Genomic DNA, 18,506 nt, shown 5'->3' with positions numbered 1-18,506 from the left:
CTATGAAAGCACATGTGGGCGCGAGCTGCGCACGGGACGCTCCGTTCATCCTGTATATAACAAGCAAGAAATCATACTAAACTATTTGCGCACGCGCACATAACATCTAACGAATGTTTAAATAAATACTTTTAGCCAAACTAAATGTTGTGGTGTAACGCATTATGACTATCAACGAATACTTAACAAACGAATTAAATAAAACGAAAGTGAAACTAAACATTAACTCGGACGCATCTACAGTGCCAACCTAAACGAGATTTAGAGCTTTAGTGCAAACTCTTTCTCAGCTTCACGTCCGCCCTCCGCTATACCCGTTTTCACTTCACATGTGAGCTGTGAATGGGTCTCACAAAGATATCTACAAAGAGAGGGGATGACGTCATCAACTAGAATTTATCGTTTATATCGCGGGAAGACTAATTCCTATCGTGTGGGGAATTTCTACCGGTATATCGCAAACGATATAATTTCAACTAACTTTTCAGCCCACAATAGCCAACTTTCTAAATGAGCAAAGCTCATTCACATCTTGCATTCTCTGTGGTTCACTTTCAAATGATTCAAGGATCTCTTATATTCGCTAGTGACTGAAAAGTTCAATAGTTTAAAAGAATCGGTTCAAATGAGTCATTCGTGTGCGAGTCGTTCTGAACGCAATGTGCGTTCATACTGGCGAACTTGCTGTGTACAGTATACGCTGATTCAACGATTCAATTGCACAGCTAAAGACATTACAATGATGTACGTCATGTTAATAAATTTCAAGAACTTAAACGTACTTGGATGCAAAACAAACAGCCATGAAACACAGGCTGGCCGCCTCCAATTTCTCTATGCAGGAAAAACCCTGAACACTGATATAATAAGAGAGAGTGACACTCCTTTACAGGGGGTAGCAGGAGTCTTCCCTGAACATCGCACCCGGATAAAGATGGCTAAACTTCACTGCAGACAAATCAGCATGATCATATTTTTTCTTCAAACAATAAGTCAAGGAAGTAAACAATGTGAATCAAGGAGTGCATTTGATTTAAGATCACTATTTAAGAAACATTTTGATTGGAAGACACAATAGCTCCTGGATGTTGGGCCGATTTTGCAAGAAATTCATTTGATTTTAAAACATAATAAAAGAAGAGACAGAATTGATAGTGTTAGAGTACACTGTCCCTTTAATATTTTATGACAATAGTTGTAGAAGAACCAGGTCATAGGTTTCCCTCCTCCAAAGTCCCAATTTGATGCCATGTTTGTTTCTGTTCCTGTGTAGTACTGCAGGTGTGGACTCATAAGCCTTTGCGGCTGTGAGCGAGAGAGACAGCAGGGGGTGGAATGAAGAGAGACCGTGAGATGAGGTGGAGGAGGTTAATGAAAAGAGAATGTTTTCCATTTGTGTCTTTCGTGGTGGTTGCCGTGCGTTTTTGCAGCTTCCACTTCAAACTCCCGAGGGAAAAGGGGAGAGAAAGTTAAGGAGTGAAAAAGAGAGAGAGTGAAGGAGGGGGTTGAGTGATTATGTGTCAAAAAAAGGGATGTTAGACTTTGGAAAGCTCTGGCACGATGTCCGGCAGTCCCTAAACTCAATGTTTCTAACTTTGGACAGTTACGTGAGTGAGTCAGAACAGTACAGACAGAGGGGGTCAACCGAAAACATTCAGGGGTAAATAAACACCTCTCGTTCTGCATGCTTCTCGCTTTGAGCTGTCCTGAGCACAGAGTGAGCGAGGAATAGAGAACAGTTTTCACTCTGTAGGCTGTCGTCTGGATACTGTTGGGTTCAATCCAGGGCATTACCTTTTTTGGCAGAAAGCACTATGAGTGTGCTGTTGTAGAACAGATCTCTTTCTGGCAGGACCCAGGAATCACTATAAGAACGAAGCAAAACTTTCATCGTCAGAAAAGTTTGGACAAGAGGTAATCCCATTGAAGAACATTCATCCAACCTGCTTTCAGAGGAGCGCCTGGGTTAATTCATCCATCTTCGGATTATATCTTTCCCACCATCAGTGATTTTCCCGGTAATGGGCTGGCTGCTGTGGTACCTGGCAGCAGCTGTAGCTGTGGCGTCTGGCTCAGAAAGAACGCAACACCAGGTGCAGCATGGCCCCTGCAGCTACACTTTTATCCTACCAGAGGTGGAGCAGTGCCGGCCGGCGGGGGACTTCCAGGTGACCAACTCTCTCCAGCAGGACACCCCCACGCCACAGAAGTCGGCCCATGCTGAGCCCACCTGGCAGGAGCGGAAGCTGGAAAGTTTAGAGAGTGCCACAGAAAACAATACGCAGTGGCTACAGAAGGTAGTGACTTACCTTAACTCACCTCAACCTTGTCTCTCTCTCTCTCTTATATTTTGCAGTGTATGTGTTATATCTGCTCATGCACTATTGAAGGTCCCTGTGCAGTTACGTTAAAGTTTGACATGCATTTATAAGGTTATTGAATTTGGGAAAAAGAGAGCGAGACTTAAATCTTGGACACATTTAGGTGAGATTTCCTGGATGTATAGATCTTTACGTATATGGCTGACAGCTTTGTCAGTATGTCAGATTGTGTTTTAAGTCCCATGTGCATGTAAGACCTTCTAGGAAAGACAATGATTTGTGCTCTGTGTTGGGCCAGATGCACTTTTCTCTATCATATTTCATAGCAAAAGTTTTCTCATGACAACAGCAGCATTCATTTTTCACTGTAAAAAGCGGACGTGTAGTGTAATTTACCTCATAGAACTTTCTCTACCTAATCTGACCTTAAAAAGTGACTTGTTCGTTAAATTTCAAGGGATATTTCACCCAAAAATAAAAATTCCACCCTCACTCGTCCATCCTCATGCTGTTTAAACAGTAGATATTTTGAAAAATGTCTCAGTGGTTTTTTGTCCATACAATGGAGGTCAAGGGGGCACTGTTTTGTTTGGTTACCAACGCTCTTCCAAATATCACAAAAGAAGATATTTGGAAGAATGTTGTTAACCAAACAACGTAGTAGTCATGGACCAGGTTTGGAATGACATGATGATAAAATGACAAACTTCATTTTTGGGTAAACGGTCCCTTTAAGGTAGTTTGGTTTAGTCTTACTGCATGAAATATTTATGACAAAATGCATAGAGGCCATTTAAAACCAGTTAATTGAGTTCTTAGCACATTTTTTAGGATACCCAACAATGTGTTTTGGACCTAATTCAAGGTTATCTCTAAAACATGCCGTTTGATAGGTATTTTGTTCTTTTTAAAGATACCAACTGCTAAAACCTGCAGATTATTGTGTGGATCAGAGAGATAATGTTGTTTTTGCGGTGATGGTCATTTGAAGTCTGATAACATTCTGGTCCTGTCTTTTCCTAATTCAAGTCAACTGTGTGTTTAGAGTCAATTTATCACCATGCCATTTACGTGAAGGTCATTACCTGTCAGATCACTTCCTAAAGTATCTTTTATTTCGCTCTGTTGAACAGCAACAACATAATCTAATCAGATTTTCTCCTTTATTTCTCTTAATACAGTGTTTAGAAACCCTTTTTGTCTTATGTTCCCCCATAACCCCATCAGGAAGGCTCAAGTACCCTTTAGTGACGCCAATCCAGATATGTGTTCCTTTTAACTCCTATTACTTGACACCGGGTATCATTTAGTGTTTTTATTAGCATTAAAGTCGCAGTTAAACAAAACACATTTAAAACTATGGGTTGAAATCTGTCCCAGTTCCCCTGGAACCTGCCTAAGGACCCTCAGGGGTATGCATGGGAATTACTGCCCGAATACATCCCTTCATCTCTGCTGAATATCAAATGGCTCTTCTAAAGCCTTTGTGTCTCGCTATGAAATATTTTAGCCAGACTTTCGCCTGCTATCTGCTATTCGTTTGTCACCCAGACTTTGGATCTGTCTGAAGACTCTGTCTGCTTTTTGAGGGCCATTGGATCTTCCCAAAAATATGGAGGGGGCTTAATGCTGTGCGTGCACTAGAGATACACCAGCATTTCAAAAGAAAACAGAAACACCCACGCGTGGGCTCACTTTTCATTTTACTGTCCATATAACATCTGGAACAAGATGCATTTAACTGACACTGATCTAGAAATAAGTAGGAGGTAAAGGAAAGAGAGATTCAAACCGAGCAGCTACTATATCTCAGAAATGGCAAAGCACACAGAACCTCTTGACATGACTACATGCAAGCTTTCAGCAGCAGACCAAATGTCGTATAAATTATTATTTCACTCCTTCTACGGTCATGGAGTGTGTAGTGTGCGGTCGGAAGAATGGCTTCCTGATCACTGGAGATTGTTGACCTCTTGGCCTCTGCTGAGTGGATTCTACTGGGCTTTCAACACCTCAGAAGATCTGCTTTGCATGCGTATTGCTAGACTTTCCGACCAGAGGCCACACATAAGAGCGTCTGCTCGTATCACGCACCATATTCTCACATGAATGTATGACTCCCAGGGGCCTTTTGAAGCGCCCCAAAGAAAACACGAGCTAATCCTGTGTGCTCCTTAATGATAGTGAAGGGAAAAGAATGAATTGCGTTTGTGCGTCCGCACTTCGGGGACAACCTAAAATTGTTTAAAGGTTGACCAATTATTTAATTTGACAAATTCCTCTATGATGCTAATTGACTTAATGTCTCATAGTTTCAAATTCTATACCATACACCATTTTTGATACATCTTCCTTTCATAAAGTGCAGACGAAAGTGTGAGCCTTCGTATTTCTGATACCCGTCCATATCTTGAAAAGGTTTCAATTGAATGCATTTGTCATCAATTTAGTCATCTTTTTACATAGAAACTGAAGCTCCGTCTGAAATCGCATACTGTGACAGTACGTACTAAGTTTGAAAGTACCTACCTGTCGAGCGATAAAACAGTATGTTAGGATGAGTGGGAGTGGTATGAATACATTTCGGACATACTGCATTCACCATGTTCTCTATCATCATCTCGTTACGAGATCCACCTATGGGAAGGGTATCCGTACCTGACCTCTGTAGAAGCATCCAATTGCACCAAGTCTGGCTAGACAGACCGGAGCGCGTGCCCTATGACCCGCCCCCTCACCTAATGCATAAAGGCTACTGCACGCGCTACCTTTCCTCAGTTGACATTCGCTTCTCGCTACCTCTTTGCTACGCAGCTTTACTGTGCTTGTCTGACTTCACTTGGCCTACAGAAGGACATATCTCCGATCAGCCTTCGCCAGGCGTGTTGTCAGGATTTTACGGTTGGTTGCTATTTATCTTCGATTGGTCGGCTTGCCACCCACACTCGCCATCCTTTCTGTTACCAGGCTGCCCGCCTGTTTCTCCGCATGGATAAACGATCTGCTCCCCCATCGGACCCGCAGTCGCATGCATGCCCTGCCGTCTGCGGCTCCCTTATCGCCGCAAGGGATACCCATCCCTATTGCCTCGCGTGTATGGGGTTTAAACACGCCGAGGAAGCACTTTCGCTGCCGGAAAACTGCAGCCATTGCCTGGCCCTGCCTAAGAAGCTTCTCAGGCGCCGGCTTAAGATTGCCTCCACCCAGGGCGTCAAAGAACAGGCCACCCAGGGCGTCAAAGAACAGTGCGACTCGGATGCTGAAGCGGTCGAGTGCGGGGCAGCTCTGGGGGCCTCCCAGAGTCTGCCAGTTCTCAGTTGGGCCGACCAGGCCGATGAGAGCTTACTCAACGATATCCTACCCGGGGTTTCATCGTTTCAAGGTGAGCCTGCCGGCTCGGGTGAAGATAAAGATCCCTCTTTACTAGATGGCTCGGAGGACGAGGACATCATCCCGTCCGTCCAGGCTACTCCGGCTAGCGCCACGGCTGCACAACCGCACGCTATCCTCCTCGAGGTGTGTGAGCGAGCAGCCGCCCGGCTCAGCATCTATTGGCCGGCTCTCCAGAATACCGCCGATCAGGAGAGGGACATCTACGACGGCAAACTCCTCGGCCCCCCGGCCAGTCCACAGAAACAGCTCTTGCCGATTGTCCCCGCATGCGCTAAGCACATGCGCCATTTTTGGAATGACCCGCTCGACCTGTAGCATGGCTTAACGGGTTTGGAGGTTAAGAATATGGCATCGCTCGGTTTGGGTGACCCTCCCGCTATCGAGCCGTCCATCGCTAGACACCTCAGCCCCTCTCAGGGAGGTCTTCTGGCTTTTTAACCAGCCCCCTAAGACCTGGAGTAAATCATCTTATGCTGCAGCCGCAGCAAAGAAGCCCCCTAACCCCACCACTTCGGATGGCAAACGAAAGAGGCATACCTGATATGCCCCTTCTGGGGCTTCTTGGTCCAGGTTCACGGGCGCCCAGCCCATTGGACGGAAGTTTGAGTTTTCTTCCCCCTTTACCCAAGATGAGAAAGTTCTCAACCCAAGGGCCCCTTTTTCTGTGTTCGGGTGCCCACCCTCACACGCCACAAGTTCAGGTGTTCCCCATACACTATCCCCCTCACCAGCTCCCTGTTCCAGAGCTAGAGGGAAAATCAGCGGAGACAAGTGCCCTGCCGGTGTTGAAAAGTGCTCAACCAAAGCCTCTTCACAGTTTGCACAAATCACCACTCATACACTCAATAAAGGCTTCGGCTATGCTGTGTGTTTCAAAAATAAAAAATCTGAATCAAAACCAAACACCAAGAGTAAACGCTCTGCTCTCTGCAGCCATGTACCCGCATGTCGCCGCCAGTGTGTCCACTAGATGGCACCATTGCACCATGAATGAGCAGTCCGGCAGCGCCGTGTATATCCCCTACGCGCGTGGGTACTCTCAGCGCTCATGCGACAGCTTGGCAGTCTGTGTCGGCCCCCGATTGGGTTATCCGCACCGTTACGACTGGCTACAGGCTCCAGTTTGCCAAAAAAAAACGCGCTTCAGCGGAATCCTCTCTTCTCACACGGAAGAGAGCTCCTCTCACGTTCTGAAAGATGAGATTTCCTCCCTTCTCGAGAAGGGGGCGGTACGGGTGATACCCTCGCATCTGTACAACCAAGGGTTTTATTCTCGTTATTTCCTAGTCCCGAAAAAGGACGGCTCCCTTTGTCCTATTCTGGATCTCAGAGTGTTGAACAAACACTTAAGGACATACAATTTCAGAATGTTAACGCACGGCACTCTCTCTCGTTCAATTCATCAGAACGACTAGTTCACATCATTCGATCTGAAAGATGCTTTTTTCCACATAAGCATATACCCTCGCACAGGAAATTTCTTCGTTTCGCCTACCAGGGCGTGTGTTACGAATTCACAGTTCTACTCTTCGGGCTCGCGCTGAGCCCGAGAGTGTTCTGTCTGTGCGCGGAGGCGGGGCTGGCGCCGCTAAGAATAACGGGCCTAAGAATCCTCACATATATAGACAATTGGCTGATCATAGCCGATTCCGAGGAGAAAGTGATGGAAGACACACGCCGTGTGATCGCTCACATCACCTCTCTCAGCTTCAGGGTGAACGAGAGCAACTTCTCTCCGAGCCAGATAACTGTGTTTCTGGGTCTGGAGCTGAATTCAGTGTCAATGCATGCCCGCTTATCGCGGGAGCGCATCCTCTCATTCATGAATTCTCTCTCAAAATTCAAGGAAGGAGCGTGGGTGCAGTATCGCGCATGTCTCAGATTACAGGGTCTTATGGCATCGGCAATTCAAGTTTTGCCTCTGGGCCTTCTGAGAATAAGGGCTTATATGAAGTGGGTCCTATCTCTCCACTTCAGCCCTTTGCACGATCTCTATAGCACCGTTACAGTGACGCGCTCGTGCTTAACAGCGCTGCGCCACTGGAGGAAGATGGAGTTTTACGCTCATGGAACGCTTCTAGGAGCGATCATGTTGCGAAAGTGGTTACGATGGATGCGTCCTTAACAGGATGGGGAGCCACACAAGAGGGCAGAACAGTGAACGTTGTGTGGCCAAACACTCTTCACTTAGCCCATATAAACTATTTGGAGCTCCTCTCTGTTTGGAAAGCTCTGAGGCATTTTTTGTCCCGCCTCCATGGACATCATGTGCTGATACGCTGCGACAACACTACTGCAGTAGCATATATAAATCTCCAGGGGGGCATGCATTCCTCCAAGCTCCATGCTCTAGCTCACAAGCTGTTGGTATGGAGCAGGCAACATTTTCTGTCCGTACGAACCACCCATGTGCTGGGCGTTCTGAACAGGGGAGCGGACCTTCTATCGAGGGGGAATCCACTCTATGGAGATTGGCGTCTCCACCCTCAGGTAGTGGGCCTTCTGTGGCAGAGATTCGGCCAGGTGGCCGCAGATCTCTTCGCCGCGCACAAAAAAGCCCATTGTCCTATGTTCTTCTCGCTACGGGACGAGGACGCACCCCTCGGCGTGGATGCGCTGGCCCACCCGTGGCCACGAGTGCTGCTCTATGCATTCCCTCCTCTCTGCCTGATACTGCCTACCCAGGCCAGGGTGAGAGATCAGAACTTGTCTCTTCTCCTGATAGCACCCAGGTGGCCCAAAGCACCATGGATGGCGGAGATTTCTTCTCTGTTGTATGCTCAGCCATGGCCCCTCCCATTACGCACGGACCTCCTGTCCCAGGTGAAAGGGGAAATCGACCACCCCCACCCGGACAGGGTGGCTCTCTGGGCCTGGCCCGTGAGAGGGCAAACTTAAACACATTTTGGCTTCCTGCTAGTGTTATCGCCACTATTCAGAATGCTAGAGCCGCTTCTACGTGGTCTTTGTATGACTGTAAGTGGCGCGTGTTTGAGGAGTGTTGTGATGGGCGCAGGTTGATTTCGTATCAGTGCTCTATTGCTGATATTTTGTGCTTTTTGCAGGACTTAAAAGATAAAGGAAGATCCTTTTCCACTATTAAGGTCTATTTAGCAGCTATCGCTGCGTGCCATGTCGGGTTCGATGGCACATCTGTAGGGCAACACCCTCTCCTTCGCAGGTTTATGAAGGGCGCACAGAGCTTTCTTCCCACGCCTGCTAAAACTGTGCCAGAGTGGGACCTCTCCATGGTGCTGGAGGCTCTGTCTCGGCGGCCCTTTGAACCTTTGGGAGACGTTTCGCTGAGACATCTATCTTTCAAAACAGCATTGCTTCTGGCTCTGACCTCTGCCAAACGAGTCAGTGTTTTGCATGCACTCTCTGTTCATCCTTCGTGCACAAAATTTTATTTCGGTGGAAATAGAGTTTTTCTCAGGCCTAACCCGGCCTTTATGCCTAAATGCTTCCCAGCAGTGATGTGTGAGGTGATAGAGCTGTCCGCCTTTAACCCACCTCCTTTTTCCTCTGCAGAGGATGAGAGGTTACATGCTTTGTGTCCTGTGCGTGCCCTGCGGGCGTACATGGACAGGACTAAGGCTTTTAGAAAGAGCAATCAGCTCTTCATTTTCTGGGCTCCCCCTCACACAGGGAATCCCATTTCCAAACAACGCCTCTCTCATTGGCTTGTGGAAGCAATTTCTATGGCATATGAATCCATGGGAGTGCAGCCCCCAGGGGGCCTCAGAGCTCACTCTACCAGAGGCATGGCTGCTTTGTGGGCTCTGTTCAGGGGAGGTTTGCTACAGGACATCTGTGCCGCAGCTAGTTGGACTTCTCCTCATTCGTTTGTCAGATACTACCGGCTGGATGTTACCAGGACCCCGGTAGCTCATTCTGTTTTAGGGGTGGGCTCATCATAACCTTCTTTAACCTTTTATAACTTGGTGGGTCAGGCTTAGCGCACTTACGTCACTAAGCATCTCACTTCTTACACATAACGGCTTTCGCTTGGCATCTCACATTTTTCCTATGTGCATTGTCAGCATCACTTATGTGTGCATGCTATCGCATGTCACCTGTAAAGCTGTTATCTAGCTCCCTCTCTATGTACTTGGGTTGCTTTTTTGTGACGTGTTTGGCACCGCCCACACGGGTGACCGTCTTCTGGCTTGCGGACCTTTGTTGAGTGTATTGGGCAACCGGGGAGCTGTCCAGTTCTCCCATAGGTGGATCTCGTAACGAGATGATGATACAGAACAATAGGTTACTATCGTAACCCCGGTTCTCTGAAACATCGAGTGGAGAGATCCACCAAGTTTGCCCCGCTTGCTGCACGAGAAGCGAATATGCTCACTGAGGAAAGGTAGCGCATGCAGTAGCCTTTATTCATTAGATGAGGGGGTGGGTCCTCACCTGGCATAGGGCGCGCGCTCCTGTCTGTCTAGCCAGACTTGGTGCAATTGGATGCTTCTACAGAGGTCAGGTACGGATGCCCTTCCCATAGGTGGATCTCTCCACTCGATGTTTCAGAGAACCGGGGTTACGATAGTAACCTATTGTTTTGTTGTCATGTGGCCTGTATGCTCTCTGACGTATTACCATTAACCTGCACGTAGACGTTGGTAAAAACATAATTTAGTCACGAGAAATTCATTTGTCGGTACTTAAAAATGGACGTCCACCTTAAAGTTTTCTGCTATTTTTATTTGATTAACTTTTGAAATTTGATGGTTGCTCAGCTCCCGTGGCATCATGGGATAAAGTAGTGTGCATTCAATGCACACCCACATGCAGCGGAAGAAGTAGTCCATCCGAGTATTTCTCGCCTGCGTTTTATGCATACTGACTTTTCAGACATACTATTCATGACTCATACTGATTATCATCTACTGAGTATGCTGCTTGTTACATTTGGATTATTGGTAAATCATTAGGTATTTTAGGACAAAAGCACAATTCATTTAGGTCTCCTAACCAGATGGAGAATCTTTATAGTTATAGTACAGGTCCTTGGTGTGAATTTGCCTTAAAGGGATAGTTCACCCAAAAATGAAAATTCTGTCATCATTTACTCACCCTCAGGTTGTTTCAAACCTATATACATTTTTTTCTTCTGTTAAACACAAAGAAAGATATTTGTAAGAATGTTAGCAATTTTCAGTTCTGTGACATCATCCACTACCATAGTAGGATTTTAAAAAAAATATTTTGTTGTACTGTTGAACACAAAGTGAGATATTTTGAAGAATTTAGGAACACAAACAGTCTGGGGCACCTTTGACTACCATTTCATTTGTCCTACTATGGCAGTCAATGATGTCACAGAAATGAAAATTGCTAACATTCTTCCAAATATCTTTCTCTGTGTTCATCAGAACAAAGTCATTTATACAGGCATGAAATGACACGAGTGTGAGCAAATGATGACAGAATTTTCATTTTTCAATATGTGCATAAAACACACAAATCAAAAGTCTGTTGTTAAAAGCAAATCCACCTGCCCTATGCATATCCAAACATTCAGAAAAGAGAAAAGGAAGTTTATTGGCACAACAAACCCCAAAAGTCTGTACATTTGTTCGAGCTCAAGAATGTGTCTTAACTTGGGTGATACACATGCACTTGTATTAACACAGCTGCTTGGCTCCCACATATTTTCTTAACACTGTTTTCTAATCCAGAATAATCTCCTCCGACAGATCTTCTGATTGCTCATGCAGCGTCCGTCTCCACCAGTTTAAATCTGCCGAAATGCACTGACACGTCCCAATAAAAAAAGAGAAAGAATTAGAGTGAGAGCCAGATAGACAGAGTGACAGAGGAATTAAGCAGTGGAGGATTGCTCAACAAAATGATTCAAGCCGCCCTTGAGTGGGCCTATCTGTTGTTTTTAGTAAAGCTCTGTGAAAAGCCTGCCATGGTCACTTTTGGCTCTTTTATTAATAAGTCTCATTTTCTAGTTAATGGGAAAGTGCAAATGGACTTGGCCACTTTGTAATTCGGTTCCATTTTTATGGCTGGTTATTTAACTCAGTTAAACACTTTGAATGTTCATTATTAAATCTGGCGGAACTGCAAGATTAAAGGTGGTTTAATTAATGTTGCATTAAAGTTGCTGCAAAGCTCATATACTTACGCGCTGGCGAAATTCAACCTTGGAAACATTTTCAAATAAAGGACTTCCCAGTATACATGGTACAGTAGAGATATGACTGTATTTCTCTTCTATTTGTCATGGGTTAACAAGGCCGCATCAATTTGAGAACTGTTTGTTACCCTCAGATGCTTAGTGTCTCATTTTTATAGCTCTCATAAACGCTAATGATCTTTCATTGTTGATTTCTGTCTCCCTTCATATCACAACCAACAAGGAATAAAACAGTGCAAACATGTGGTTTATAGCAGTGTGCTGGTAGCTTCAGGAAGATGGTGTGTGTTGTGCACATGGCATGAAGTCACAGGCTCTGTGCTGATATTGTTTGGCTGTGGGCTGTGGCACTGGAGATTGATGTGAACAATATTTGTGTTTCTGATCATGTGTCTTGTTGTTTGGAATGGTTTTGTATTGCTTTGGCCCTTCAGCAAACCTCTCACACACTGATATTAATACGTTCAAGGTTACATAACATCACTTGGATGTTATGGAAGGGCTTTGAAAAACGTAGCCAAATAATCATTGGCTGTTCAGCCAAAAATGTGACAATTTTGTACTACTTTATCACCCTCCTGTCATTGCAAACTATAGTTGATGGAGTTGTTGTTTGCTTGTTTGCTCATGTGTCTTCTGTCATAATTACAGCTGGAGAGCTACATTCAGGAGAACGTGCGATCAGAGATGGAACGCAATGTCATTCACACCCAGACAGCCACCATGCTGGAGATGGGCACCAATCTTCTCAGCCAATCAGCAGAGACCACACGCAAACTGACAGATGTGGAGACGCAGGTGAGGTTGATGAGACGTTGTCTACAGAAATAAATACAGAAACATAGCTGTATTAACTCCCGGGAGGTTCTGTATAAATATGCTGGTATGTAAATGCCTTAAAAGGGATAGGTCACCCCAAAAATAAAAATTCTGTCATCATTTATCCACCCTCATGTCATTAAAACCTGTACATGACTCTTTCTTCTGTGGAACACAAAATATATTTTGAGAAATGTCTCAGTGGTTTTGTGTCCATACAATGGAAGTCAACAGGGGTTTTGTGTTCTGCAGAAGAAAGAAAGTCGTACATGTTTGTATTGACATAAGGGTGAGTAAATGATGAAAGAATTTAAATTTCAGGGTAGGGCTGTACAACGGTTGTCACGACTAATCGGAAGCAAAATAAAAGTTTTTGTTTACACAATAGTTGTGTTTACGATTTATAATAAATATGTATATATAAGTACACACACACACACTTGCACTTAAGAAATATTTAAGAAATATTTACATGTGTATATACATTTTTATATATAATTTATATTATATTTAAATAAATATTTAATATAGAAATGTATTTTTTTCTTAAAATTATACATGCATGTGTGTGTGTTTATGTATACATAATTATTATACACCGTACACACACATATATTATGTATACAAAAACGTTTATTTTGCTTCCGATTAGTCATGACTAACCGTTGTACAGCCCTACCCTACAATTTAAATTCTTTCATCATTTGCTAACCTATATGTCATCACAAACCTGTAAGACTTTTTCTTCTGCAGAAGATTAGTCGCGACTAATCGCTGTACAGCCCTGTTTTGGGGTGAACTATGCCTTTAACTATGCTAAATATAGGCCTATGTGATGCAGTTAAATCTTCTTAAGTATTAATTTGAATAACTCATAATAATTTAAAGCCACAGTTTGTAAAATCTGCCGCTAGAGGGCGCACATTCAAAACAACAACAATGCTGTAGCTTGATGACACTGTGAAGGAGCGTGGAATGATGGGATCTGTTGTCTTCAACTCCACCGCTGATAGCCATCAATCAGACGGGAACGAGAAATCATGTTAAAGCGGCCCTAACACATGCGGTTTCTGACAATCTCATATTAAACTTGAGTACCTATAGAGTAGTATTGCATACTTCGTATCTTCGAAGAGTATTTAGTTTGATCACATTTCTAAAAGATAGATACAGCTGTACGATTTTTTCCGAAAGCATACGGTGCGTGCGGGGGGAGGGGTAGGCTGAACTAAAGCACGTGTGCACCCATTGCCAACAAAACACAGACACCAGTTTCACTCACCGCATGTGGTTCATGTCCGGCATCTTTTAGGGCTGGGGCGGCTCCATATCAGTTTCAAACGATCTCCAAATCCAGTGCTATATCCACTGTTTATATAACATTCATCACCCAAATGCAGTGAACAAACAAACACCTGAACTTCGCAAACGTATCTCTCTCTCTCCTGCACACAAGTGAAAGTGGCGTCTGCGTCTGCGCATGCTCCTTCTCCTGCTCTCCTTGCTGCCGCGTGGGCCTGCCGCGTGCTTTTCCGGGAGAATTGTCCAATAAGGGACTAAGAAAAATTGTTACGAAACAGTTTTATATGTTCGAAAAAAACTTGTCAGAAACCTGTACGATCGCTAGGGGAGTGTATCGAGCACACAAATACTACGTAATACGCCCAATTCGTTTTTTGACAAGTTGACCATGTTAAGCATGAGAAGACAGCACGTTTAACATTGTAAAGAAGTCAGAATGCATGACACACCATTGAAGCACCCCTTTAATCATGTTTTTACGTCAGTAAAGGCAGTAACAAAGGGTAACGCGGATATGACGCCATTGACAGGCGACTGCCAAGGCCCCGTGTCACTGTTTAAAATATCGATTTTCTCACGATTTACAAGTAGTTGGAAACATTTGAGATATTGTAAGTACTCAACTGAAAAAAATATATAACCCTGGCCTAGTGGTTTTTGAATATTTTACTGCAAAATTGTTACAAACTGTACCTTTAAGTACTTGTTTTAACATATTGAATTATAAAAATGGTTGAATGCAGTATTCAATGTACCTGAAAGAATTTGTGAACATTTTTATGTGCAAGATGCAGCAAAAAAACATCTAGCCCTAACCATTATTAACCCATGCTGGCTACATGTGTTTCTATAGCTCTAAAGCATGTTTATAACAGCACACCATGGGTTTGATTTTCGGGAAAATGCATACCTGAAATGAGAAACAGTGAGAAAAAAGTACACCTAGAACACTTTAGAATAAAGCATCCACGAAATGTAAATGTAATGTAATAAAAATTCATGCATGTCTGTGAAGGTCTTTTCATCTTGATAACTGAGAAGTGTGTGGAGAAAGTTAGACCTTAATGCATCACATTTGACACGCAATGCAACGCTTGCCGTTCTCAAAAGCGCGTGTGTTTTTTCACTCATCTGAATTCATAATCTTCTGTAAATATTTTTAAAAACCTTTTATGGTCTACTCTGAAGGAAACATGTACTTGCTATAAGTAAATTACATATTTGTAATCATCTGGATGGAGGGCAAATAATTTTGTTTGTTTTATGTTTTTGAAATTGTTTTATTGTGAAACTTTCTGTGCTGCCATTTTGGCCAGGACTCCCTGGAAGAAGAGATTTTGTATCTCAATGGGACTATCCTGGTAAAATAAAGGATAAATAAAAAATAAAAAAATAATTCAGAGCAGTCATGGCCAACAGAAGCAAGGTTAAGTGGCCATGCTGTGTAGTGCTGGAAGAGAATCAGAGAGGCGGTGAAAATAGCCAACTAAAACAGACACAGTGTTTATCCTCTCAAAGAGCCATTATTTCAAACTGTTATGTTTAAGCTTTCATTTCATCTTTTAATCTCTTTGTCAGTAGCTTGTTGACCATCACAGTGCAGCCTGAACAAATATTGAACAGCTTTTATCAGGGTATGTTTGATGTGTTAAGCTTGCTTGAAAAAAGCATGTCGCTGTTTGAACAAACAGGCATTATGAGATGATCGCTAACTCATGATCTATGTACGACTTTTTGGAGATGTCATTATAGCTTAAAAAAACTTTATTAACATAGTGCATTAGTTGCCAATATGCTTGGATAAAATTGTAGTTATAGTCCCGAGAGACCAACACAATAATTTTAGTGAACTGGTGGCTAATTTGTATGAATTCAATTTTATTTGTACGTTTTCTATGATCTGCTTTCGCCCAAGTGATGGTTGTGTTTAGGGGTGCATCGTGCAAATTCATGTAAAATTGCCTTGTAAAATAGTTACCTCTTCCTGTGAGATCTGCTTGCATAGACAGACATTTCAACATCTGGTTCTACCTTCAACAGTGTTCTCACGGACAAAATGATCCTGTACATCTGCATTCTGGCAAGCATGAAAAACATACTGGTTGGACAAGAGAATCATCATAATTCTCCCATGCCTGTTTGTCTCTGTCACATGGGTCTGTTGCAGGTACTGAACCAGACCAGTCGACTGGAGATCCAGCTGCTGGAATACTCTCTCAGCACCTACCGGCTGGAGAAGCAACTCCTGGAGCAAACGCAGGAGGTGTCCCGTCTCAGTGAGAGAAACAGGTGAATAATGCCTCACTAACACCTTCATGAACTGTGGCGAGCCACGTCTCAATGTTTATTACAAGTGAAAAGCACATTGTACGGCCGAATTCAATCAATAAAGTTCAACAAATCTAAAAGGAAGAAAACATTTTAGTGTGTAAAATAAGTGTGTTAGTGTGTGATGATTTGTGTGTGTGTCTCTTGAGAAATGACACAGAACAGAATGAAAGTGTTATATTACTAATTATATGTAAATAAATGTGAAGTTATATGGCTGCTGTCCTTCTGAAACATCATATTTCCATATTTCGTGATTTTTTTGCCATAAAGCATTTTTATATTTTTGCCATAAATCATTATTATGAGTCACCCTTTATGTTTATCACTGGGTTTTGCAAATATCTAACACCGTGTCTACACCGGACACGGTGCGGCGCGACACGACAAAAGACAATAGAACGCATTAAAATTATAATTACACTGGATGCGGCGCGGTGCAACGTGACAACCCCATTACAACAAGCCATGTGTTGTGTCGCGCTGGTCGCGTCTGGCGTAGACACGGTGTAACCAATAAACAGTATTTTAAAAGTGCTTGTCAACTTTGACAACACAGTATGTAATGATTTGAAAAGTAAAGTATTTTTCTATTTTCTAAAAAACAGCAAATTTGTACATCTGAGGTTTCGGAAGAAGATTAACGATATACCGTATTCTTAATGTGAATAACCTAAAAACATATAAATATTGAATTATGGAAACGATTGGATGCAATATTCTATGAATGAACCTCAAAAGATTTGTTAACATTTCTACATTGTTAAAGTTGTTTATACACCAAGGGATTTATGTTAAATAAAAATCCATAAATGTATGTGTGCTAGAACCACATTATACACAAATGCCCATGAATCTCAATGAAATCACGTTCCCCTTCACAGTTTAGCTTATTTGGAAATTGTGGTGAGAAGTAATTCATGCTGAAATTGGGAGTTTCATGAATAATAATAATGTGTTTAGTAATGAGGATGCATTCGTGTTTATACTACAAATGCCCATATGTTCACTAGACAACCAAGGTGGAGGTAAATACCCAGTGGTAAGAGGCCAAAAGACTGGCTGATGCCAGGTATTTATTACTTCCTGATACTGAAGAGAAGTTAGGCAACAGGGGTCACCACCTGCTTCACATATGCTTTTTATGACTTTGTAATGATAGCCAAATAAACGATAATCGGAGCACCAAACACCTTTCACAGAAAATCGTCAGTGTGTTAGAATAAACTGAATGTCAAGCCTCAGTAATAAAAATAGTTTTTTTTATCTTTTTAAGCTGGTCTTTGGATATGGTTCAGTGATTATGCATATTTCTGCCAAATAAAAATTGCTTGTGTCTTTGTAAAAAGTTAAAACTGTTACTCTAGCCCTATCCCCTGCATCCTCTTCTCTCAGACCGACTACCTTCATGTCCTCCTTCACTACATCCATAAACCTCCTCTTTGGTCTTCCTCTCGGCCTCCTGCCTGGCAGCTCTAACCTCAGCATCCTTTTACCAATATATTCACTCTCCCTCCTCTGAACATGTCCAAACCATCTCAACCTGGCCTCTCTAACTTTGTCTCCAAAACATCTCACATGTGCTGTCCCTCTGATGTACTCATTCCTGATCCTATCCATCCTCGTCACTCCCAAAGAGAACCTCAACATCTTCAGCTCTGCTACCTCTAACTCTTCCTCCTGTCTTTTCCTCAGTGCAACTGTCTCCAAACCATACAACATCGCTGGTCTCACTACTGCCCTGTACACCTTTCCTTTCATTCTTGCTGGTACTCTTTTATCACACAACAGACCTGACACTTTTCTCCACCCATTCCAACCTGCCTGAACATGCTTCTTCACCTCTTTTCCACACTCCCCATTACTCTGGACTGTTGACCCTAAGTACTTAAAATCCTGCACCTTCTTTACCTCTTCTCCCTGTAACCTCACTGTTTCACTTGGATCCCTCTCATTCACACACATGTATTCTGTCTTGCTGCGACTAACCTTCATTCCTCTTCTCTCCAGAGCAAACCTCCACCTCTCTAGACTTTCCTCCACCTGCTCCCTGCTCTCACTACAGATCACAATATCATCTGCAAACATCATAGTCCATGGAGATTCCTGTCTGACCTCATCTGTCAGCCTGTCCATCACCACCGCAAACAAGAAGGGGCTCAGAGCCGATCCTTGATGCAGTCCCACCTTCACCG

The 18,506-nt window shown here is 43.4% G+C and overlaps 1 protein-coding gene across 4 annotated transcripts in view; it reads left to right on the top strand.

The window, feature by feature from the left end:
• angpt2b (angiopoietin 2b) overlaps window positions 1–18,506 on the top strand; it is a 53,346-nt gene that overhangs the window by 18,761 nt on the left and 16,079 nt on the right. For 2 of the 4 annotated variants that reach the window (XM_057354794.1, XM_057354795.1), the window contains 2 exons: window positions 12,514–12,660; window positions 16,151–16,272. In XM_057354794.1, coding sequence (XP_057210777.1) covers window positions 12,514–12,660; window positions 16,151–16,272 — 269 coding nt within the window. Of the gene's footprint in view, window positions 1–1,374; window positions 2,298–12,513; window positions 12,661–16,150; window positions 16,273–18,506 lie in introns of those variants that run through there. The other 2 variants (XM_057354793.1, XM_057354792.1) reach the window with 2 other exon arrangements.

This window comes from Triplophysa rosa, linkage group LG16, assembly GCF_024868665.1.
Source record: "Triplophysa rosa linkage group LG16, Trosa_1v2, whole genome shotgun sequence".
Taxonomy (NCBI): domain Eukaryota; kingdom Metazoa; phylum Chordata; class Actinopteri; order Cypriniformes; family Nemacheilidae; genus Triplophysa; species Triplophysa rosa.
The sequence above is the reverse complement of the archived record's forward strand: the minus strand, read 5'-3'. Positions and strand labels throughout refer to the sequence as shown.